General features: G+C 39.2%; 1 protein-coding gene across 1 annotated transcript; it reads left to right on the top strand.

The window, feature by feature from the left end:
* The first annotated feature begins 121 nt into the window (after nt 1–121).
* Nucleotides 122–26,914, top strand: LOC125227185 (profilin). The gene is made up of 4 exons (XM_048131423.1): nt 122–338; nt 8,348–8,519; nt 25,479–25,578; nt 25,884–26,914. The coding sequence occupies exons 1-3, from the start codon at nt 228–230 to the stop codon at nt 25,574–25,576; spliced, it is 381 nt and encodes a 126-aa protein (XP_047987380.1). The 5' UTR covers nt 122–227; the 3' UTR covers nt 25,577–25,578; nt 25,884–26,914.
* Nucleotides 26,915–26,951: the final 37 nt, after the last annotated feature.

Below are 26,951 nucleotides of genomic sequence, written 5' to 3' on the forward strand. Positions count from 1 at the left end.
CATATGACTTCAATGACATGAAAAACAAACTAGCTTGTCTATGCCATATCTTCAAATTCTGTTCTACACGTTGGCAGCACTGAAACTTCCTGTTTTGTCTATGGTCACGCTGCCATTTTGAAACGGTAGTGCTTAGTGCTTTTTGTTCGTGTGGAGCGCTTGCTCGTTGCGAAGAGGAAATTGTGTTGTAGTCAAGTGCTGTAGGTTTAAATAATCGAACATTCAAAATGAGCTGGCAAGATTACGTCGATAAACAGTTAATGGCATCCAGATGTGTGACAAAAGCAGCAATTGCCGGTCACGATGGGAATCTGTGGGCAAAGTCGGATGGCTTCGAAGTAAGTTTCTGGCAAAGTTACTACGTGTCAGTGATTTGCAGTTAAACCTTTTGTTTTGTGATAATGTGGTTAGAAGTGCATAGAAAGTGATGAAAGTGCATCAAATTATGTAAATAAGCAAATGGATAATGAATTTTGTCCGGCTGGTATGACAAGATGGCGACATGTGGTAGCCTATGGGAAATCCAAATGTGAATCTAGCTCTTGAAGAAAATATGTTAACTTATCTATCTATATATTAGCGTAACGTTGCGTGACTAAATGCGGTAAAAAATTAGTGTATTTAAATACGCCATAAGCACACAATTATTGAGCTTACAAGTTGCCGGCCGGCGCGTCAACAATTTCATTTTAGGGAACTTCGTGGTTGCTATATAAAATTAATGTGAATACTGTAACTGTTACCAATTTCAACGTTGAAATAACTAATCTTATCATTATGTTCGATAAACAAACATTACTTCTCTGCAATTATTTTTTATCAATTGGTCGGAATGAAAATAATTTTATTAGGTTTAACATAGTACGATTAAATCAGAAAACAATATAATTGAGTCCTCCTTGTCAGTACCTGAGTCAGGAGAAATCTCATTTTAATGCACACATAATTTTGTTAAATAAAGTTCTTATTTACTTTCCAATAAGAAATGATATCATCTGATAATAAATCTTCATTTACCTCTATTAATAAACATTGGGAAACTAAATACTACTTACTTTGTTAGTTCAATAGAGTAGTGGTTCCATAATTATATTCTATGTTGACTGGGCTCCAAGCTCCAACCCACCTAACAAAAACTGCCCAATTTGGGACCCACCTCTTGACCAATTGACCATCCTAAAAACGGGATAGTTTCAGGGCCCAGTAAAAAAATAGCTCGCGCCCCAGTTTCATAATACAGCTTTTTAAAAGATATATAAGATAATTTGAAGTACAATATCAAAAGTGCAAGGCGGCAGCAAAACCCAATATAGGTATGAAAATTATTACAAATCAGTACATTTTGAAGCAGTTTCCAATTTAACACTTTAAGTTCTCGCGCTTTGTACACATATTTAAAGTCACACACAGGTCGAACGCGATTAATTAACATTATTTTTACCTTTTTTCCAACGTTTCGGCCAGGTTGCACTGGCCGTGGTCGCGGAAGACGTGGTGGCTGGGACGTCAGTCTTCCGCGACCACGGCCAGTGCAACCTGGCCGAAACGTTGGAAAAAAGGTAAAAATAATGTTAATTAATCGCGTTCGACCTGTGTGTGACTTTAAATACAGTTTCCAATTGTACAGAAGTAAAATCCGTGTAAATCCAACAAAATGTATGATTTTATAAGGAAACACTTGCCAAGCGCAATAAAACAATGACTAGTTAAAATGACTGCTAGGTAGATAGATTAAGTGAAAATAATATTCAATTAAGTTTAAATAGGTAGGTAAGGTATGTCTGTGAACAAAAAATAATATTTATGGGTCAAATTTATAATTATGTTTAAGTATTTTCGACAGGCTTTTGACCATTCTGTCGGGCTCGTATTTTTGTTTAGTATAGAATCATGTCTTTCTAGATGTAGATTATGATTTTAAAGAGAAAAACCAAAAAAATAATTTTGACCACCTATAAAAAGCAACATAAACAAACCACAAATAGATACATACTCAGCTCTACTCTCATACTGTCCTAAAACTCCTAAATTTGAATATAGAATCTTTATACTGAGGATGTGTCTTTATTTGTCGTGAAATTCGCACGCCGTGCGAGAGTTGACCGGCCGTGAACTCGTAATTTCGAAGTCGCGCCCTTCTAGCCATGTGCTCGGCAGTCTCGCTCCCCAGGGGTGTAGAATTGTAGAAATATGAGATCCGTTGGCAAGACATGGTTTGTACATGAAACAAAATATTATATTTAGGAAAATAATTAGGCTAGTTTCCTATACTTAAAATAAAATATTTAAAAAAAAGAGCCGATTTGACTAGTAGGAAACTACCCTATTGTTGATTGACTATGTAAATTTGGAACTTACTATAAATAAACTTGATTCAATTCCTTTTTTTTAGTTATAATAGTAGACATTTGACCACAATCACACTTGTTAACATAACTTGTACAGTCACCGGCATAAATAAGTGATGATTTTTGTACCTTGTTACTTATAATCGTTTGACAATTTCATATGACATTTCAAACACTACGTTAAAGTGACAGTTGTGACTTATTCATGCCGGTGACTGTATGAGCAGTCAAGTGCACAGACAAAGTCGAAATGCACGATATGTATCTGTATTGACAAAATGCCTCTATTATTTATGAATCTGCTTATTAACTAAAATTAATATCCTTCAATTACTTGTCAAGTGTTAGGTGTCAGTGTCAATCAAAAATTCTCGAAATATGACGTTGCTATATCTGTACACAAAATTTGACACGACATTTACGTAAAATTAATAAATAAAATCATATGGGTTGTGCATAATTTTCTTTTCTGAACCTCACTTTTAACAATTTGGCCCATATTCTTAGTTTGATATGTGTTAAAATGTCAAATATTAATATTAGCGCCATCTAGCTGAGCATACCCCAAAGGTGTAATGCCACTGCACCTTTGTCTAGGCCACTGTACCTTTTTCTGTATGGTACTGAGGTACGTTTTTTTCTTAGACTTTATCTGTCTATACGGAGTTATGTCTTTGATAGTAGTTAAATACTAGGTTTCTACTTGTAGAGCAGCATTGATCATTCTCTGTAAAATGCTAACTTGATTAACCATCTACAGATATGTACAGTCACCGGCATAAAGAAGTGATGATTTCTGTACCTTGTTAAGTTGTTATATTAACATCTTGTTTGAAATGTCATACGAAATTGTCAAATGATTAAAAGCCACAAGATAAAGAAATCATCACTTCTTTATGCCGGTGACTGTACCAGAGCAGATATGCCTATTTATAAAAAGATGTTTTGTATACAAATATGTTGTTCCCCAATGAAAAACCCCACTTTGTCTTTATAGTGAGATGCAAAAGGGTTATTTCATAATGATGTCCTTAACAATCGATTTTTAAGAAAAAAACCCCTTGTAGAAGTAAAACTGCCTGTCACGGAAAACACGCAGCTAAACAACATTTTATCAGTTTGTGCTATCCACAATCGACAGTTTTTTTTTTCTGGGGTTAGGTACTAGGTTAATCCATGATGCTTAGAACACCTGTGTAGACAGTCATATATTATGTTCCTAAAGTACTTATTGTTTATATGGATGTCATCTATCATCTCTTATCTCATTAGTTTCTCGTTTATCTGCTCTTTTTTGTAATTTTTACCTAATTCTCGGGGATTTTCCGCAATAGTTTATTATTATTCTAATACCAATTTTTTTATTCTTTTATATGCTCCAATTTATGTGCGAATACCGAATTTTCGGTTCCTAACTTGGCGCAACGCCGAATAAGAGGCATAACTGGCGAATATTTTAAATAAACATTGGGATACCCCATCACAGATAGACCTAGCCTCTAAATTATGCATAGGTAGCTACCATCGGTAGACTATGTCCTTGTAATAAGGATTACAAATGTACAGCTAACAGTGTTGCTGATGGTACTATGACGATATATGAAGATGAATACACAAAATAAGCTAACACTTGACTGTAAATAAATGAATAGACAAATGTGTAGGAACAAACAGGTATATTATGTGTTCTGCAATCAGATAAATGCCATTACGGCCATTCGAACCGAAAACCATCGGCTCCAGAGGGTCACTCACTAGGCCAGACTAAGGGTCTATAAGCCCCATTAAATATGAAAACTGCTTGATAACAAGGCACTGTTTGTTAAGATTTCTTGTTCGTCAGAAGTAGTGAAATTTAGTAAACACAGACACATCATGGCCATGTCATCTTAAGCATTTGTGTTGCGAAAGGATTCAAGGGTACAAATGAATGTGGTACGAAGTAACTGAAGTTTTGATTGTGCGAAGATATGAAACGAAAGGAAGTCTTGTTCGTCAGAAGTAGTGAAATTTAGTAAACACAGACACATCATGGCCATGTCATCTTAAGCATTTGTGTTGCGAAAGGATTCATGTGCCGAGAAAGGTATTACAAATGAATGTGGTACGAAGTAACTGAAGTAAACCCACAAAATGGTTGATGGACTGTGCGAGAGACAATATGAAACGAAAGGAAGTGGATGACGACATGGCTGGTGATAGAAAGTTTTTTTTAGTCCAGAAAGTTCAAAAATATGACATATGTATGATGTTTAAGAACTATCTAATGATGAGCAGAGGTCATTCAAAATGTATCAATTCTCTCATACTGAAGCTGTTAGTAGCCCAGTCACTTAAGGCCATTGTGAGTTGTGATATAATATTGTAGTAGTAGTAGTAGTAGTAGTAGTAGTAATCACTTTATTGTGTACAACAGATTCATATACAGTTTACAGGAACAGAGGTACAAAGGCGAACTTATCCCTATAAGGGATCTCTTCCAGCTAACCTTAGATTAGATGAGAGGAAAATTAAAGTAGGCAAGGTAGACAAACTTACAGAAGTACAATAAAGGTCAGAAATAAACCAAAATAATGTCCACAAGTAAATAAATTACAATAATAATACTAAATAATATTATGAAATAAACTACATACACAAATAATAAAATAAAAATAAAAATAGCCTTTCAGACATTTTTACATTTCATTTTGTTGTTGACATACATGTATATATTTCCTAATTTTGGTCTGTATGCCTTTTGCAGGCAAAGGCCTCCCCTAACTCTTTCCATTTGTCCCTGTCCTTTGTTATTGTAGTCCAGGAACTGCCTGCTGCACTCTTTATCTCATCTTCCCATCTTCTTGGCCTGCCGCGTTTCCTCTTTTTGTATCTAGTGAACCAGTACATTATCGCTTTAGACCACTTTTCTTTCCCTCTTATTGTGTGACCTGCCCATTGCCATTTTAACTTTTTAATTGTTGTAGTAATATATTTAGTAATATTTTTGTTTTAGTACATTTCTTTATATCTATGTTTCTAACTTTATCGGATAACCACTTTCCCATCATGCTTCTCTTCTCTCCATAGCATTTTGACATATTTCTAGCTTTTTGTAGTGGGATTTGTTTAGTGCCCATGTTTGGCAACCATAAGCCATACATACACAAATACACAAATAAAATACGATATATATACAAAATATTAGAGATGGGCCGAATATTCGGTAAATATTCGGTATTCGGCAAGTTTCTCAATGTTAGAATTCGGCCGAATAATTCGGTTTCATTGCCGAATATTTACCGAATAAACAAAGTAAATAACTAATGAAGATCTTACATATTCCATTGGATAATAAGCTCCTATTTTAGTTGCTTTCTAAGGAACTACTAATAATGCGTCAAAATATAAACACAATTGTTTTGTAAAAAAGTTAAAAAACCGTAGTTTAAGAGTTGAGAAGAGTTCAGAGTTGTTTTAACTAAGTTTAATTATCCACTAAATCATAAGAACATAGAACAGTTGTAGTATGTATAACCATTATTAATCATTTCATAGTTTTAATCTTAACATTCGCTTTAAAAATATGGCGTAAACGAATATTCGGCCGAATGTTCGGTTCGGTAAGAGCTGAACCGAATGTTCGACCGAATATTCGTATTCGGCAAAGTCCATATTCGGCCCATCTCTACAAAATATGAATATCGCAAGAAGTATGTACTTCTCAAATAGGAGTAGGTATACACATAACCAGATCACGCTTGGTTGGAAAGCCAAAGCTTCTTCAATAAAGTATTATTTGTCGGAATATACTATATTTTAATATTGATTTAAAATGAGTCTTTAATGTCGAAAAAAATGGCGACCCTGCCACGATCCTAAGATCCGGGGATTGCCGGATCACAGGGTTGCCGGCTGCCGAATGTTAAGCAAACAACCATTCAGTAGTGAATTTAATTACTAATAATAGGTTACAGGGACACTGAGAGAGATTGAGAATATGTATACAAGAAGACACATGTAAAAGATTGATGAATAAATGGATTTTTTATTATTTATTTATAATAGGTTACATATGCTTTTATATAATAAGCAAGTACACATAGACGATACACACACCACAGTTTAACAAATACGGTCGCCAAAGAAATCATCTCATATTATTTCGAGATTTTTAACCATACTTAGGTAGTTATACTAACCATACTTAGTAGATAAAGTAGCCTAGGTTTAAAATTTTGTCCAAAACTAAAGAAATTATTCGAACAATCATAGAATACCTACTTTGTTTGGCTTGTTGCATCTTTGTTTGGTGTGTAATAGTGACAGAACCTGATTATGTTAACTTTTAAAACCGCTTGCTCTTCGGCCAAGGGCTCTTAAAATATTCAGATATTGTTTTTGTCGACAGAGTCGGGCCAAATAAACCAGAAATAGACTTTTAAATAAACTAGAGTAAGCCTGTCATCGGTTAGAGCAGTGTTTCTTCACCTGTTGCCCGCGGGACCCCAGGGAGTTCGCCTCAGGCTCACCTATAGGCTATATAGTATGTATCTTGATCGGGTCAGTAAAGGCAGCTACCAGATCGCTTGCTGCCACTCAAAAATGATCTTTAGAAGACCTTTCTTCAATTTAAAATTTATGAAAATTCGCGTTTACAGATTTTGCAAAATGTTTTTTGTAAACTCTGTAAGGACGGTCTTCTTCTAAGTGTGCGTGTGGATTGAGTGAGCACCTTCCGAAAAAAAAAATATGCTGATCATTTAGTAAAAGTTCTAAAACAATTGTAAAACGAATCTCTGAATTTGTAAAAAGATAAATCAAAAGATACAGTCATTAACATGTGCTCACTCAGTTCTCACAAACTACCAACGAAAACAGTGAATGTATTCATTTGACATATAATATTTATATACTAACATTTAGTAAAAAATATGCCAACCTACCTCTATAAACTTTAGATCACCTAGTTACGTATTTAATTTTTTACAAATAGTTTCTTATGCTCACTCAATCCTCACACTTTTGAAAAGCCGAATTTTGATGAAAAACATGAGATTTAGACCGCTATTATATGTGTATAGTTTAGTAAAAGTGAAATGGGAATTTGTAAAATACAAAACGAACCACTAACGTGTCAGGTTTTTTTATAATATTTTTTGTAAGTGCTCACTCAGTCCACACGTTTTGAGAAAGTTAAAAATGTAAATATCTAAAGATTTATAGCACCACAAACACTCGAAAGTACTTCAACATTTAGTAAAAATTTTTACTAAATATCCACCATCTAATATTTTATATTCGTTGTCTGGTTTTAAAGATATTCAGCCACCCTACATGATACATTTATATGAGAAAAGTTATGTCTGAATATCTTTATATGACTTTAACCTATAAATGATGATTTTCAATCATAAATATTGAAAAAATAGTTGGATTTGATGTAGTCTGATGTTTTATAATCAGTATTTTGTTCGTGTTGGTGTGGTGAAAAATTTTGTGTGTCACTCGTTGCCAAAGTTTGTTTAACCTTCGTGCCTTGAAACCCTCGCAACGATCAAGATTCCACTTTTTGAACCACTCGCTACGCTCGGGGTTCAATATTGGAATTTTTCGCTTGCCCGGTATCAATATTGGCCTTGTAAAACAAATAACTATTATATTCGCGTATATTAATGTTCCTATTTACATTCCTGAAGGTGGTCTCAAGTGTACCATCTGTTTTTTCTTTTTAAATTAGGGCTCCTTGGACTTTCTCTTCTAGGGATTGTTTTTGATGTCCTAGGGGTCCGTGGGCGGAAATTGGATATGAACGAACCACTGCCACTCGGTTAAGCCAGATTACCTGCACACGTAGTTAAGAACGGTCAAAATTATCATTTATGACTAAAATAATAGTAGTTTTAAGTACAATTTCGCATGATAAGAATATCTAATAGGGATGAAGTTTATGGATAGTGTATTAATTACATGTTATTAAAGAACTCTGCAAGCTAAATGATATCTTTCTATTGTCGTAGATATCAAAAGATGAAGTCGCAAAGATAGTGGCCGGTTTTGAAAACGAATCGCTCCTAACAAGTGGTGGCGTGACGATAGCGGGGACGCGGTATATCTACCTCAGTGGCTCAGACCGCATCATACGCGCAAAGCTCGGCAAGGTCGGCGTGCACTGCATGAAGACACAGCAAGGTGAGCCAATGTTTCCTTTTATTATAAGTGCGTTTTCACATTATCCGATCCGATATCGGATGTCGGAAAGATTTCAAAGGCAAAAATCAAAGATTGCGGCTTAAATGTACGGGATATCGGTCCTACATCCGATATCGGATCGGATAATGTGAAAACGCACTAAAATCGAACGAACACCCTTTCCACGCCGCCCGTATTACCGAACAAATAATATGCGTAGGAGGGTTGTTCCGAATGTTTTTTTTTTAACGATGTGGTAATGCTGTTACGCATACCCCCGTTGATTTCGGGGGTTATGTGGGACTCTCGTCTCCCATACCCTTCTCTTGCTGAGAAAGGGGGGAAACGTCCTACCCACTAAACCCACAAAATGTTTTTAGCTGCTCCGGTTTTGTTCAAGCGATTTGTATTTTGCTTATACTCAGGGTTGGGCAGTATTTCAAATACATGTATTTTAAATACTCGTTTAAAATACAAATACGTATTTTGTGTTTGTATTTCAAATACTGCTTGGTTAAGTATTTTGTATTTGATATTTCAAATACCTAGAAACATGTATTTAGTATTTTGTATTTGAAATACTAAAGGCTGTAAAATACATTTGCACAAAATACATTTCTGAATAGCTTTTTTTTAACTGTGTGATAGTCCGATAGTCCCTTTAGGAGACTGTGATATATTAAAAACGGCAACACTGTCAAGTGTCAACGTCAAATGTCACTGTCACTACTGTCAGCGACAAGTGTCACATCACTTTGATAGTTGATTTCGCGGTCATGACATTTTTCTTACTACTGCCACTACTCTGGATACATTCACTCGCCAACTAGACGGAACTTATCGGACAATACTTTTAGGAATTTGGTTTTTATGAAAAGGAATTCTTTATTCAATTCATAAAAACCAAGTTTCAAGCTTTTCAAGTTTCGTTTATTCGGCATTTTCAGAAATTGGGACCCAAAATTAGTGACATTTGTTAATAAAAATTAACTCCATGTTAGTTTTGTGACAACAATTAAAAATAAAATTTGTCTAAAAACCAACTTTTTTCATGTTCTAAATGTAGATTATTGCTTATAGTTTATGTAATTAACAGAAAAGCAATATTTTTTTTTAAATTTCAAGCTTAATAAAATTGTCGTCAGTGTCATAAAACTGACATCGAGTTAATTTTTGTTAACAACTTTCACTAATTTTGGGTCCCAATTTTTGAAAATGCCCAATCACAGGTCATTGCTAAACCTAGTCTTGCAACGTGTTAAAATTAAGCTTATAAAATAAAGTATATTGATATTCATATAAGAAATATGAACATTATTTTTCATTTTATCAGTAAATTCACTGATTAAATAGAAGGGATGACATTGAAAGAAACGTTAAGTTTATTGTTAAATTCTGCGCATGCCTACCTATAAGTATTGTCCTTTAATTTCATAAGTAGAGTGTGGCTAATGAAATATTGCCCCAACTTTTGGCGGGAAATTCAAAAAATCTAGGGCTGGTCACACTTGGTATAGTAGGAGATATAGTTTTGATACTAGAAAATATTTTTGTTTTCTGTGCACACTTATATTGAAAATCAATAGAAATTGCTAATATATGTACAGAAATTTGACAAAATCTGTTAGCATTTGACGTATTAACCTAAAAGTTTTACGATGGTTATTGGCATTTAAATATTAATAATTAACGTGTATTACAAGCAGTAATGGGGAATGCACTATCGACATTTTTGCCGCTCATGTATAGACATGTTTCACCAAGATATTTTTATATATATTTTATATTTTTATTGCCATATAAGCAGTGGTGGCCGAGTGGATATGACGCCCGACTTTCAATCCGGAGGTCGCGGGTTCAAATCCTGGCTCGTACCAATGAGTTTTTGGGAACTTACGTACGAAATATCATTTAATATGTACCACTAGCTTTACGGTGAAGGAAAACATCGTGAAATTCAAAGATTTATGTGAAGTCTCCAACCCGCATTGGGCTAGCGTGGAGACTATATAGCCCGAACCGTCTCAGACATGAGAGGAGGCCTGTGCCCAGCAGTGGAACGTATATAGGCTAAATTATATTATTTATTTTATTTTTATATTTTTATATCAAATTACTACTGACCAGTCACTTCACTGATTTCTTCTAAATATTGGTTTTTCGTAAGTCGTTACGTTCCAATATTTTTATTTTATTAATGCTTTCCAGAGCTTCGAGTTTCTCCTTGTCTTTACACTCTTTTCCTGTTTATGAGATTTAAGTTTTATTATATTCACATACTTAATCAAAGTTATAGGCAAATGTTAGAACTAGTACTTAAAGTATCAAAATAATAATAGAGCACCAACCTACTATATTGTTTACGACTTGTAAACATTGCAGTTTTTCATTATATGCCGCTTCACGTCGACTTCGCTCTTGGTTGTAATTATTTATTAGCTTAAACAGCAAATTGCGGACCTCGCTTGGTATCGTCATTGTTATAATATTTAAGATTTACCCTTAATAACCCGCGAACAATTTGAATAAGTGACATAAATTGACAGCAGACTTTTAGCCTTTTTTTTTAAACCATAGACAATTGGTGATACCACAAGGAAATATCTGTCAACAATATTTGGCTAGCCAGACTCTAGACCTTGTTATCTTGGCGCGTTGATATTGTTTTTCCATAGAGTTTGAATGTTTTTTTTTTACTACACCAACTCTTAGGCCGGCAACAGACGAGTCTTAATTTTCATAATCTTAAAAAAAGTTTGTATGCAAACTGACACTGACAGATCTGTCAGTGTCAGTTTGAACTGTCAATTTGCATACAATTTTTTTTAAGATTATGAATTTTTAAGACTGTCTGTTGCCGGCCTTAAAGACTCTCTTTATTCTTCGAAAACAGATAGCAAAATTGCAATTTCATACAATTTTTAACTTGATGTCTTAGGCCGTTTTCACATTATCCGATCCGACTTCGGATGTCGGACCGATATCCTACATCCGATAAACTCTTCCGATAGTGTTGGATGTCGGTCCGATAAAACGCATTGTTCCAAATCAATGAAGTATGATTTTGTGTCAAAAAATATTTAATAATTATAAGCACTATATCCTAAATATTATAATATTGTAAAATTAAAATAACGATCATAAAAAATACTCAGGGTGTCAGGCAAAATAAATAATTTTAAATTCAACTATATCTACAAAAAGAAAAAACTCATATCCGCAATTCGGACCGATGCATTACAACCTTTTTTTTTTTTCAATAGAAATGGTCAACTAATTTGAATTTAGATCGTTAGCAGCTGTTTAATAGACGCCATTTTTGTCATGCACACACACAAACGTACACATACATATATACGCATACAAACAAATATTATCGGCCGACAACTGACGGGGGGTCCGGCATGCCAAAAAATGTCGGAAGCGTCCTGCCGATATCGGCAGTTCCATGGTGCCTCGGACAAAAACTGTTGTAGGAGAGTGCCATCGGCATTAAATCCGCAATTTTTGCGTTTATATAAAAAGTTTTTTAGTAATAATGATCTATTAAATACATAAATGAAGACCTGGAAGCTCATAAATTTTACATTTTACATCCTTCCTACATCCGATATCGGATCGGATAATGTGAAAACGGCCTTAAGCTTGCTGGTAGAATTTACCTAATAAATGAAATATTTTTTATTAAACGTGATATCAAATCATAATATGAATACCATCTAACTTAGAATATGATATCCTGGATATCAAGTTTAATAAACAGTTAAGTATTCTAAAAAAACCGGCCAAGAGCGTGTCGGGCCACGCTCAGTGTAGGGTTCCGTAATTTTCCGTATTTTTCTCAAAAACTACTGAACCTATCAAGTTCAAAACAATTTTCCTAGAAAGTCTTTATAAATTTCTACTTTTGTGATTTTTTTAATATTTTTTAAACATAGGGTTCAAAAGTTAGAGGGGGGGGGGGGGGACGCACTTTTTTTTCCTTTAGGAGCGATTATTTCCGAAAATATTAATATTATCAAAAAACGATCTTTGTAAACCCTTATTCATTTTTAAATACCTATCCAACAATATATCACACGTTGGGGTTGGAATGAAAAAAAAAATCAGCCCCCACTTTACATGTAGGGGGAGTACCCTAATGAAACATTTTTTCCATTTTTTATTTTTGCACTTTGTTGGCGTGATTGATATACATATTGGTACTGTAGCGAGACAGAATAACATTACCACGCACGAGCGCGCGGGCTCGAATACTTTCTCGCTCGCACACCATCACCCGTCGCGCTCAGCGGATCGACCGGCCCGAGCGCGCGCGAAGTACTCCGAGCGGCGCAGGCAGCGCAGGCGGCGGGGAAACCGTAAATAAAAGGCGCCGCGCGGCCGCCGATCAGTCAGTTGTTAGCTAGTGGTCTAGCTTGGGAGACGGCCTCTGCTATGCCCCAAGTCCAACCAACAAATGAAGCACGGGTCGAGACCGTCTACACGGACCGCCCATAAGCTTCATAATCGGTTGGCCTTTGGTCTTGTAGTGGTCGTCCCTGAGGACCTTCAACTCATGTTTAGCTAGGTACTCCACTTGTATGATGATTATTTGTATTATTGGAAGTTAAACCAATAAACAACTGGTTCCTACTTGGCGTCTTATTCCAACCACCCTACATTCTGGCGCCCAGCTTAAAAACAAGTAGGACAATGGAAAAGTCAAGAGGGAACAAAATCACTACAAGAGGCAAAAACTACGCAATTTCTACGAGTATAGTTTTGGTGCAGGGGGAGGGTTCTGGCGAACACCCTCACTAGCAATGCTGCGTCAACGAGAAACTGGAAGACAATTAGCTGTACATGGATCCTGTTATTCCTGGTACTCTTACGGGACGTCACAGAGTACCAGAGGGGGAGAATGCAGCAAGACAAACTAATTCAGTTGTGACCTACCGGTCAAGCATGAGAGACGGCCCATGCTATGCCTCAAGCCTAACCACCAAATGATCACGACGGGTCGAGACCGTCTACACGGACCGCCCATAAGCTCATATTCGGTTAGCCGTTAGTCTATCGACAAAGTAAGGGGTGAGAATGCCGATGCGTACCGCCCCCGATCATAACTTTCGCCCAAGTAGGGCCCATGAATGAAATGTACTGTCGGACCTGCGACAATGGAAACTACCCGCACTCGGAAAAAAAGTCGCTCTTACCCTACAATAAGGCTGTAAGTGGCGAATTATTTACAAAGGAGGTAGCAACGGAAGAATCTTCAGATACATCAATACAGAGTTGAATTGCACTATGGACACTATCGGACCAGCTTCACTCCAGGGGGAGGGTTCCGAAGAAAACCTTATCAAGCAGTTCTGTAACATGACGAAACTGAAGAATTTGTTCTACTCACGTACCAGAGGGAGAGACAACAACTCCTGCTATTCCTGGTACTCTTACGGGACGTTAAAGAGTACCAGAGGGGGAGAATGTAGCGAGACAGAATAACATTACCACGCACGAGCGCGCGGGCTCGAATACTTTCTCGCTCGCACACCATCACCCGTCGCGCTCAGCGGATCGACCGTGAGCGTCAGAATGGCGGGTGTACATCAAGCAATCCTGGTGTGGTATACGTCAGGAGTTAGTGCTAGCAATGTGCCAAATGTGCGCCAAAATTCGAGCAATGTGCTCTTTGAACTCCAGAGATATTTAAGAAATTAATGACACCCGCCATTCTGACGTCAGGTTGGCGGGTGTACTTCCAGTTCTAGCTAATGGCTGCTTACTCGAGGGTGAAAGTACTGCCTAAGGTTAGTGCTCGCAATGTGCTTCCACATGTATGAAACACACACTAATTCAGAGAGCCGTTGAAGAGTAATATGGGATTGAATAAATATATCTATAACGCCTGCTGAAATAAAATAGCAATGTTCATTGCCTGCAATGCAGCATTAACATGCAGGCGCTTTTCACAAAAAAGTGATACTCATAGACATATTTATTCAATCCCATATTACTCTTCAACGGTTCTCTGAATTAGTTTGTGTTTCATACATGTGGAAGCACATTGCGAGCACTAACCTCAGGCAGTACTTTCACTCTTGAGTAGGCAGCCATTAGCTAGAACTGAAAGTACACCCGCCAACCTGACGTCAGAATGGCGGGTGTCATTAATTTCTTAAATATCTCTGGAGTTCAAAGAGCACATTGCTCGAATTTTGGCGCACATTTGGCACATTGCTAGCACTAACTCCTGACGTATACCACACCAGGATTGCTTGATGTACACCCGCCATTCTGACGCTCACGATCGACCGGCCCGAGCGCGCGCGAAGTACTCCGAGCGGCGCAGGCAGCAGGGACCGGCCCGCTATCCCTTATACGGGGTTTTGTATGGGTATTTCGTTAGGCTTAACTTACCCTACCCTTTTGACGCGATACCCTTTCATTTTGCTTTTAAAGCCCTAACGAAAGCGCTTACCTAAAATAGCCCAATACCCTTTCAAAACCCTTATCATCGGCTCAGCCTAACGCCATAAGGGTAAGCCTTATATTGGGTTTTATTTGCTTTCCCTTATAGCATATCGTGCGAGTTTAAATCCTGTACCTCGCTCATAAAGCACACATTACTCCGAACGAAATAACATACGATCGTTACCTACGGCGGCACTGTGTGTGATATTTGCGCGTTTCTGTTTGATGGAAACGGCTGTAGATAAAATAAGGTTCAATTTTCAATACCAAATACTTATAGTTATGATAGGCTCCTTCTTTGCTCAGGTGTAACACAGGCAAACGCTGCTTTTTAGGGTTCCGTAGTCAACTAGGAACCCTTATAGTTTCGCCTTGTCTGTCTGTCCGTCCGTCCGTCCGTCCGTCCGTCCGTCCGTGGATAATCACAGTAACCGTTAGCACTAGAAAGCTGAATTTTGGTCCCAATATGTATATCAATCACGCCAACAGTGTAAAAATAAAAAATGGAAAAAAAAATATTAGGGTACCCCCCCTACATGTAAAATGGGGGCTGATAATATTTTTCATTCCAACCCCAACGTGTGATATATTGTTGGATAGGTATTTAAGAATGAATAAAGGGTTTACTAAGATTGCTTTTTGATAATATTAATATTTTCGGAAATAATCGCTCCTAAAGGAAAAAAAAGTGCGCCCCCCCCTCTAACTTTTGAACCACAAGTTTAAAAAATATGAAAAAAATCACAAAAGTAGAACTTTGTAAAGACTTTCTAGGAAAATTGTTTTGAACTTGATAGGTTCAGTAGTTTTTGAGAAACATATGGAAAACTTCGGAACCCTACACTGAGCATGGCCCGACACGCTCTTGGCCGGTTTTTTTTATCGGACTTGTCTTGATGAGTACCCGAAGTCTAGCTGATGCTGAACCCTGGCTGCACCTAGGGGAACTCGGGTTTAGTGTAATACAGGCAAACGCTGTTTTCGTCATCGGACTTGTCTTGATGAGTACTCGAGTGAGCAGTACCCGAAGTCCAGCTGATGCTGAACCCTGGCTGTACCTAGGGGAACTCGGGTTTAGTGTAACACAGGCAAACGCTGGTTTCGACATCGGACTTGTCTTGATGAGTACTCTAGTGAGCAGTACCCGAAGTCCAGCTGATGCTGAACCCTGGATGCACCTAGGGGAACTCGAGTTTAGTGTAACACAGGCAAACGCTGTTTTCGTCATCGGACTTGTCTTGATGAGTACTCGAGTGAGCAGTACCCGAATTCCAGCTGATGCTGAACCTTGGCTGCACCTAGGGGAACTCGGGTTTAGTGAAACACAGGCAAACGCTGTTTTCGTCATCGCACTTGTCTTGATGAGTACTCGAGTGAGCAGTACCCGAAGTCCAGCTGATGCTGAACCCTGGCTGCATCTAGGGGAACTCGGGTTTAGTGTAACACAGGCAAACGCTGTTTTCGTCATCGGACTTGTCTTGATGAGTACTCGAGTGAGCAGTACCCGAAGTCCAGCTGATGCTGAACCCTGGCTGCATTTAGGGGAACTCGGGTTTAGTGTAACACAGGCAAACGCTGTTTTCGTCATCGGACTTGTCTTGATGAGTACTCGAGTGAGCAGTACCCAAATTCCAGCTGATGCTGAACCCTGGCTGCACCTATGGGAACTCGGGTTTAGTGTAACACAGGCAAACGCTGTTTTCGTCATCGGACTTGTCTTGATGAGTACTCGAGTGAGCAGTACCCGAAGTCCAGTTGATGCTGAACCCTGGCTGCACCTAGGGGAAATCGGGTTTAGTGTAACACAGGCAAACGCTGTTTTCGTCATCGGACTTGTCTTGATCAGTACTCGAGTGAGCAGTACCCAAAGTCCAGCTGATGCAGAACCCTGGCTGCACCTAGGGGAACTCGGGTTTAGTGTAACACAGGCAAACGCTGTTTTCGTCATCGGACTTGTCTTGATGACTACTCGAGTGAGCAATACCCAAAGTCCAGCTGATGCTGAACCCTGGCTGCACCTAGGGGATCTCGGGTTTAGTGTAACACAGGCAAACGCTGTTTTCGTCATCGGACTTGTCTTGATGAGTACTTGAGTGAGCAGTAACCAAGGTAGAGCTGATGCTGAACCCTGGCTTATCCCAGGGGAACGCGGGTTTGGTGTAACATAGGCAAACGCTGTTTTCGTCATCGGACTTGTCTTGATGAGTACTTGAGTGAGCAGTACCCGAAGTCCAGCTGATGCTGAACCCTGGCTGCATCTAGGGGAACTCGGGTTTAGTGTAACACAGGCAAACGCTGTTTTCGTCATTGGACTTGTCTTAATGAGTATTTGGGTGAGCTGTACCCGAGATAGAGCTGATGCTGAAACCTGGCTGTACCTAGGGGAACTCGGGTTTGGTGTAACATAGGCAAACTCTGTTTGCGTCATCGGACTTGTCTTGACGAGGACTTGGGTGCGCAATAGCCAAGACAGCGTTGTAGCTGAGCCCTGGCGGTATCTAGGGCAACTCTGGTTTCGGTGCATTATAATATAGAAATATTTCATGCAATGTCAAGTTAGGCATAAAACATAATATTAACTGAACAAAAATCCTACCAGAAGTGAATATTAACATCAAGTAGTTAGAACAAATTTATTAATTTGCCATACGTAAAACACTTTATTTATGTCTAAAAAAATACGTATGTATATTCATTTGAATATCAAAATTAAGTACAGTCGATTTCACTAATAGTAACACAGGGAATAAAGAGAATACTGGAGTTCCAAGCGTCCATAGACTGCGGTAACTATTTACTATCAGACGGGCTGTATGCTTGATTGCCACCAGAAAAGTATTTCTGTTTCAAACACAGAGAACCTCCTATAGAGTAGCATTCTTGTATATTTTGTTCGCGATACGAGTCACCAGTGCCAGGGGTGCGAGGAGCGGGCGGGGAATGTGTTAAGCGCGCTGTGATTGGCCGTTTCAAGGATGGCGGGCAGTCGCGCCAGATGAAAGGGACTGTCCCTCTACTGACGCGTAAGTGGCCAATGTAAGTTGACCTATGCCGGCTCTGAATAAATTATAAATATGACTTTTATGTGGAATGTAATGACGTCTGTTTTTAAATTTGAGCTTCTTGTTACCTTTCCACACCATTTCACACTACAGGTGGACATCTTTAAGACATCAAAATACCCTTTTTCAATTTTTTTACTGCGAAAAACACGCACTGCTTTCGGGTCTGTTACTTGGTCGCTACTGATCGGGCACGGCGAGCGCCCGCGCTTATATCAGTGCAAATACTAGGAAGGCTGGCGACCGCGAGTCGTCTTGTAATGGATGTCTATAGGGGTTGGTCTGTGGTTTCAAACGATCTTCATAGAATTCACAACAATCAACAGAAATAGTTTGACAGATTCTATGGTACTACTCAACTCAACCAAGTACCAGTCATAAAGACGAGTCTAAGATATTTCACACGAAACATACTATGAACAAAAAACAGCGTTTATTTATATTGCACCGAACCTGAGTTCCCCTAGGTACCACCAGGTCTCAGCTACAGCAGTGGCTTGGGTACTGCGCACCCAAGTCCTCATAAAGGCAGGGCCTATAACGGAAACCGGGTTTGTCTATGTTGCACCAAACCTAAGTTCCCCTAGGTACAGCCAGAGTTCAATATCAGCTTTACCAGTACTCATCAAGACAAGTCCGCTGACAAAAACAGCGTTTACCTATGTTGCACGAAACCCGAGTTCCCCTAGGAATAGCCAGGGTTCAGCATCAGCTCTACCCTGGTTACTGCTCACTCAAGTACTCATCAAAACAAGTCCGATGACGAAAACAGCGCTTGCCTATGTTACACCAAACCCGCGTTCCCCTGGGAAAAGCCAGGGTTCAGCATCAGCTCTACCTTGGTTACTGCTCACTCAAGTACTCATCAAGATAAATCCGATGACGAAAACAGCGTTTGCCTATGTTGCACGAAACCCGAGTTCCCCTAGGAATAGCCAGGGTTCAGCATCAGCTCTACCCTGGTTACTGCTCACTCAAGTACTCATCAAAACAAGTCCGATGACGAAAACAGCGCTTGCCTATGTTACACCAAACCCGCGTTCCCCTGGGATAAGCCAGGGTTCAGCATCAGCTCTACCTTGGTTACTGCTCACTCAAGTACTCATCAAGACAAGTCCGATGACGAAAACAGCGTTTGCCTATGTTGCACGAAACCCGAGTTCCCTTAGGAATAGCCAGGGTTCAGCATCAGCTCTACCTTGGTTACTGCTCACTCAAGTACTCATCAAAACACGTCCGATGACGAAAACAGCGCTTGCCTATGTTACACCAAACCCGCGTTCCCCTGGGAAAAGCCAGGGTTCAGCATCAGCTCTACCTTGGTTACTGCTCACTCAAGTACTCATCAAGACAAATCCGATGACGAAAACAGCGTTTGCCTATGTTGCACGAAACCCGAGTTCCCCTAGGAATAGCCAGGGTTCAGCATCAGCTCTACCCTGGTTACTGCTCACTCAAGTACTCATCAAAACAAGTCCGATGACGAAAACAGCGCTTGCCTATGTTACACCAAACCCGCGTTCCCCTGGGAAAAGCCAGGGTTCAGCATCAGCTCTACCTTGGTTACTGCTCACTCAAGTACTCATCAAGACAAGTCCGATGACGAAAACAGCGTTTGCCTATGTTGCACGAAACCCGAGTTCCCTTAGGAATAGCCAGGGTTCAGCATCAGCTCTACCTTGGTTACTGCTCACTCAAGTACTCGTCAAGACAAGTCCGATGACGAAAACAGCGCTTGCCTATGTTACTCCAAACCCGAGTTCCCCTAGGAATAGCCAGGGTTCAGCATCAGCTCTACCTTGGTTACTGCTCACACAAGTACTCACCAAGACAAGTCCGGTGAAGAAAACAGCGCTTGCCTATGTTACTCCAAACCCGCGTTCCCCTGGGAAAAGCCAGGGTTCAGCATCAGCTCTACCTTGGTTACTGCTCACTCAAGTACTCACCAAGACAAGTCCGGTGAAGAAAACAGCGCTTGCCTATGTTACTCCAAACCCGTGTTCCCCTGGGAAAAGCCAGGGTTCAGCATCAGCTCTACCTTGGTTACTGCTCACTCAAGTACTCATCAATACAAGTCCGATGAAGAAAACAGCGTTTGCCTATGTTGCACGAAACCCGAGTTCCCTTAGGAGTAGCCAGGGTTCAGCATCAGCTCTACCTTGGTTACTGCTCACTCAAGTACTCATCAATACAAGTCCGATGAAGAAAACAGCGTTTGCCTATGTTCAACGAAACCCGAGTTCCCTTAGGAGTAGCCAGGGTTCAGCATCAGCTCTACCTTGGTTACTGCTCACACAAGTACTCATCAAGACAAGTCCGATGACGAAAACAGCGCTTGCCTATGTTACTCCAAACCCGCGTTCCCCTAGGAATAGCCAGGGTTCAGCATCAGCTCTACCTTGGATACTGCTCACTCAAGTACTCATCAAGACAAGTCCGATGACGAAAACAGCGCTTGCCTATGTTAAACCAAACCCGCGTTCCCCTGGGAAAAGCCAGGGTTCAGCATCAGCTCTATCTTAGGAACTGCTCACCCAATTAACTCATCAAGGCGAGTTGGATGACGAAAACGGCTTGTTTTTATGTTGGCAATTAACGTTTTCAATGTGTAATGTTAATGGTTAATTGTATTGATTTTCGGCCAACACTGTATATATACATGCATACATACATATTTACATAATTATATTCATACATACATACCTACATACATTCATACATACCTACATACATTCATACGTACGAACGTACATACTGATCTATGGGCGGCGATGATCATTTACCATCAGGCGATCCATCACTTCCTTGTCTCCCAGTTCATTAAAAATAATTTCTAGCCGTGTTCTACTTTTATCCAACGAAAACATGTTTCGTTGCAAAATTAAAAATGGGGCGCATAGTGCGGAGTGGCAACAGCGCATTTTCCTTCCTGTTCTTACAATAGCTTAGATTCATAATCCTGTCTCTTTTACGCAAGGCTCGACTACGCTTTAACAAAAGGGAAAGCCTTATAAATAGCGCTTAAAATAAGGGTAACCCTTATTAAAGGCTTGCAAGCCGTATCGGATAGCGCTAAGCCAATGCACAGGGCTAGCTTTATTGTTTTGCTTAGTTTTTTGTAAGGGCTAGTCAAATGAATGGGCTTGCAGTTCGAAAGGGAGAGTCTCTCGATTGGGTCATCCTTACGTTAGGGATTCCCAATGAAAGGCTTGTAGCGCGGAAGGGGTTGTCCGGTCCCTGGCAGGCAGCGCAGGCGGCGGGGAAACCGTAAATAAAAGGCGCCGCGCGGCCGCCGATCAGTCAGTTGTTAGCTAGTGGTCTAGCTTGGGAGACGGCCTCTGCTATGCCCCAAGTCCAACCAACAAATGAAGCACGGGTCGAGACCGTCTACACGGACCGCCCATAAGCTTCATAATCGGTTGGTCTTGTAGTGGTCGTCCCTGAGGACCTTCAACTCATGTTTAGCTAGGTACTCCACTTGTATGATGATTATTTGTATTATTGGAAGTTAAACCAATAAACAACTGGTTCCTACTTGGCGTCTTATTCCAACCACCCTACAGTACCAAATTTCAGCTTTCTAGTGCTAACGGTTACTGAGATTATCCGCGGACGGACGGACGGACGGACGGACGGACAGACAGACATGGCGAAACTATAAGGGTTCCTAGTTGACTACGGAACCCTAAAAAAGATGTCAAGTTAAAACTTATAGCCTGTCAACCAAACTTTGGCAGTAGCAATGTACATCAAACTAAAGTATGGTATCCCTATGAAACGAACAAAAACCAGCAATGTACGTCGAACAGCCACAGATATTTTTTTTTCAAGGGGCTCTCTCCTTCCTTACGAATTAGATAATGTATTAAAAAGGGACGGATATGTGCTAGTTATTTCTCTTTTTAGTAGGACGGAGATTTCCACAGATAAGATACAAATGACAAGCGAACTTCCACCGATTTTCAAAACTTAGTGTTGCTAGCCCGCGATTTTTCAAATTTGCCGCCTTTTTCTAGTGACAAGATTTGGTTGACGGTCTATATATGAATTTACTTTTGAACTGCAAAATCGTACAACTTTCTCATCCCTAAACCTTTACCAGTTGGTGTGGTCAAAAGTATTTTGTATTTTATAACGCTATATTTTGTATTTGGTATTTGAAATACATTTTTTTAAACACTATATTTTGTATTTTGTATTTGAAATACCCGTCACCAAAGTATTTAGTATTTTATATTTGAAATTTGAAATACTATTGGCCAGTATTTTGCCCAACCCTGCTTATATTATTTTGATGGAATTTTTATTATTAACTATGGTGATGTATAATATTTGTGTATATATATATACACAGTGTAACATGAGGAAACCGAATAATTTTAACAGCGTATTCTATTCATCATATTAGAGGAGTAAAATGTCATATAAACTTTTCTGGATTTCACCTACTTTCAGAGTTTTAAGCATTTAAAAAAAATAACAGTTACTTATTATTTCTCAGAACAAAATGCTATTTTGATTTGATGGCGATGATGCCGTTTTCAGACATAATCTAACTATCCTCGTTTATGGTTGGCAAAAAAAAAATATAATAAATTAATTATTCGCGATAGACTCATAGTTTATTTTGAATATGATGTACAGTGTACACCCTGTTTTTTATTGAATTCCGTTAACTTTATAGAGGTAAATCGGTACGAATGTGTCTGGACCGCAGCTTGGGTCCCAACTAAAGAGGTTTCTCACTTATCCAGGTCCCACTTAACCAGGTTTCACTGTACTGAATATAAAACATAAAACTGAATCAAATCCAGCAATCTATTCAATATTTATGAGTCAATTATTTGTAGGTAAATTATACCAGCCAGCTTTAGGCATCAAGTTAAATTTTGTATGAATTTACTTTGCACTCTTGTGGATAAAATGCAATTTTGTTATCCGTTTTCGAATAGCAAAATTGATCTTTAACAGTTGTGAAAAATGGTTTAAAATAGTCTTAATCAAAGAATATGAAATTTATAAATTACTAGCTTTTGCCCGTGGCTTCGCTCGCGTTAGAAAGAGACAAAAAGTAGCCTATGTCACTCTCCATCCCTTCAACTATCACGACAATTCGTCGCTCCGTTTTGCCGTGAAGAACGGACAAACAAACACACACACACTTTCCCATTTATGATATTATAGTATGGGTTTTCCTGTCGATTTATACAATCCTGTAATCCCGGGACGTAAACAATGAAGGGCCGATTAGTCGGCACTTCATTAGTGATAGAAAAACAGTACAAAATTAAATTACTAGCTGAAAATTATGTTTGTATTATGTTGCTATTAGTAATTCCTTTTTTTGTCAAAACAACAAATATCTGTTATCACCACAGAAATAAATTTCCTACCTAGGATTATCGACTTCATAGGCAGGATCACTACCCACTAAGCCAAGCCGGTTGTTAAAAATGGAAAATGTATATAAATATTGTCATGAACCTTTGAACATCTGTAAAAAATCATGAAAAGCGCGAACGAAGGACCAATAATGACATTCAAAATGTGAATTTATCGAAAATTATGTTCTGGCCGACTAGCCGACTAGTCGGCCGACTAATCGGCCACCCAAGCGCCGACTAGTCGGTAGTCGGCCTAGTCGGCCAAATCAATAGTCGGTACATCCCTAAATTATAACTTAATAAGGATCTATACATTATTGACGGCCTATTCAGGAACTTTCAGTAGACCAAAGTCACGTCTTAAAGCTCGGCCACACATCCGCGTTTTGAAAGCGCAGCGTTAGCGTAGCACCGCCGATCCGCGTGCACATGGTGACTTCTAAACCTATAATTTTCAACTAAACTTCTAATAAGTATTGAATGACATAAGAAATCAAAACATTTAATCCGTATTCAGACTAGTAGTTCACAATGAAAGAAGAAAGAAAAGACGTTTATTAGCACAACATACTTATAACTAGCTTGTAGAACAGTTTGTAGCTTGATCCATTGTAGGATGATCTCGTTTTTATGACTTACCTCCATTAGTCGTTTATGGCATTCGTGTATGAGTTTGGATGTAATTAAATGGCTCCTTAAAGCCATAAGGATGCTCTACTGTCAGAGAGTATACGGATGGAGGATCCTAGTCCTACTACCTTTCTTGCAGTTATAGCAGCTGCCGCATTAATTATGCCCATACACTCAGCTTGGAAGACCGAGTTGTGAGCTCCTAACGGAGTGGTAATCGACATGTTCAGGTCTTCTGAGAAGGTCCCAAAGCCCGACCCGTTGTCCGTTTTCGACCCATCTGTGAAGATTCTCAGTTCCCTGGGATTGAGTCCTTCGTAGTTGTCGTCCTCGTATAATTGTATCTTGTACCTTTCATCGAAGATGACATGTTTTTGAATTCGATCCGTACCTGACCTGAGGATTGGGAATTCGTCGTATATTTTTTCCAGGCATTTTGTGTGAAGAACTCCTGTGCTAGACCAGATGTTGAGTGTACTCAACCTTACCGCTGATAAGCTTGCTTCCTGCTGTATGTACAAGTATAGCGGTGGAAGGCCTAACATGACCTCCATGGCTGCCGTCGGAGTAGACCTCGTGCAGGCAGTGGTAGCCGCACATGCGAGCCTTTGGAGTCTTTGTAGTTTGTCTCGCATGTTGCCTAGGTTTGTTCTCGGCCACCAGGCCAGAGCACCGTAGCAGAGCATTGGCCGGACTATCGTCTTGTAGAGCCAGAGGGTGATTTTCGGATTGAGTCCCATCTCTTACCGATCATCCTTCTGCATTGCCAGAAGACGACTGCTGCCTTGTCTATTCGTTTATAACTAGCTTGATCTAATTGTACATAACATAATAGTGGATTGCGCTAAAAGGTCATTACTCAGCTGGGTGTCTCGGCGTGAATCACATGGCCCGCTACGCAACGCTGATTTTCAGTAAGGACCAGGAGTTGGACTAGGTGGCACTCAGTAAATTGACTATATGCTATATGTATACAAATTGTTAATGAAAACTAAATCCATACTAATATTATAAATGGGAAAGTGTGTGTCTGTTTGTTTGTCCGTCTTTCACGGCAAAACGAAGCGACGAATTGACGTGATTTTATAAATGGAGTAAGTTGAAGGGATGGAGAGTGACATAGGCTAGTTTTTGTCTCTTTCTAACGCGAGCGAAGCCTCGGGCAAAAGCTAGTACTAAATAAAACAAATTTAGCTTAGAGTGTTTGAGTGTAATGTATGTAAATGTGTGTGTGTCCACGATTGCCTAAGTGTTGCATTTTTGCTTAGCCAGTATGAATTTACGAAGGTGAATTTTAAAAATGGATAGGGTTTTGCGCGCAATTCAATGCGCGCTTTGTTATGTGTGGCCAAACCTTTATAGTTAGCCCTGCACGAACGTATTTTGCACTGCCAATACATTTTTCTGATTTCAAATGTTTGTTTCAGCCGTCGTCATCTCTCTGTACGAAGAACCCATTCAACCCCAGCAAGCCGCGTCTGTAGTGGAGAAGTTAGGAGACTATTTAATTACCTGTGGTTATTAGAGGTGAGTTTAGTACTAAAAACATTCACATAGCTTTGCCTAGTTAATTTAGGTATGTCATATTCATATATTTAGTATCTCGGTTTTACTTACGTCATCATCAACCACACCATTTATAGATTTTACTATAAGTACTATAACGTTTCTCAGCCTTGAACGAGCTGGCCGCTTTATATTATGACAATGGCAAACTCATTTTGGAATGAATAAATATGAAGTGCAATCTTTAATTGCACACTATATTAAGTTCGGTTTAGGCATATCATTTAACCTGTGCAGGTTTATCACACACTTTTTTCCTCTTTCAGATCGAAGCGCGCCCGTGATCTAAGAATACTATAAGATTAATATTTTTTCCACAGGGAAATAAGTAACTGCATTTTGTATATTCTATAAAGTGATAAGGACCGTTCATTTGTTTTGATATTTGATAAATTATGGCGCCATCGAGTCGGATGCGTGTAGTAACTGTGTACAGAAACAATTACTTTGCGGATTCTGGATCATTTTTTACACGCTCACCGCTTCCACAACGTAATTGTTACTGTAAAATGGTTTAAATTTTGTATTTTAAAAATGTTTGCTTTTGACGACCATTGTAGCGAGGCGTGTTTTCGCTTTAGCAATCAGGTCCCAAGGCATGATGTATAGAGATTTTTTTAGGGGTTTTTCTCTTCAAGCATCTCCGTCAGTTCATGTTATATCCATCGGAAGCATTCCTCCAACTGTGCGACTCGAACATTTTATGCAACCAGGCTTACCACTGCTCGATATAGCAGGACAGTAGTGCAGATCGATGCTTGATGAGAAATTCCGAGTTTAATACCACGTAATGAAATTACTGTAACAATATACAAAATATATATATAATTACAAATATGCATTCGTGTAAGGGCTTGTTACAAATTGAAAGACACTGTAACCCAAGTAAAGTATTACGATTATAATTGAAAATCTCTAGTCCCACTGGAACCATCGTGAGAGTATTCGGTTAGTGAGGCGGAGGAGCGGGCCCCGTGCGCACTGCGCCGCCGCTCCGGAGCTCCGGACCGGGCCACGGGGCCGAAGCGCCCGCGATTGCTAAATTTATGCTATGCTTCCTTTTTAATTATGCCGCATTTATAACTTGTGTAGAGAATAAACTTTGCAAATATTTGTTTTACTTACTCTTAGCTGCAGAAACTAGAAGCGCTCAATTACCCTGTATCCTCCGACAAGGCTTGCAGTAAACGAAGGGTGCATATTGTTTAATATTTGATATTACTACTATAGCTTTGTACATTGTTTCTGATAAGCGATGGGAACTGTGTCTATCTAATAATAAATGATTTGTATTATACTATATGTTTCTTTCACCACATCGTATCCTGTAGGGA

The sequence above is a fragment of the Leguminivora glycinivorella genome, chromosome 6 (assembly GCF_023078275.1).
Source record: "Leguminivora glycinivorella isolate SPB_JAAS2020 chromosome 6, LegGlyc_1.1, whole genome shotgun sequence".
NCBI lineage: Eukaryota > Metazoa > Arthropoda > Insecta > Lepidoptera > Tortricidae > Leguminivora > Leguminivora glycinivorella.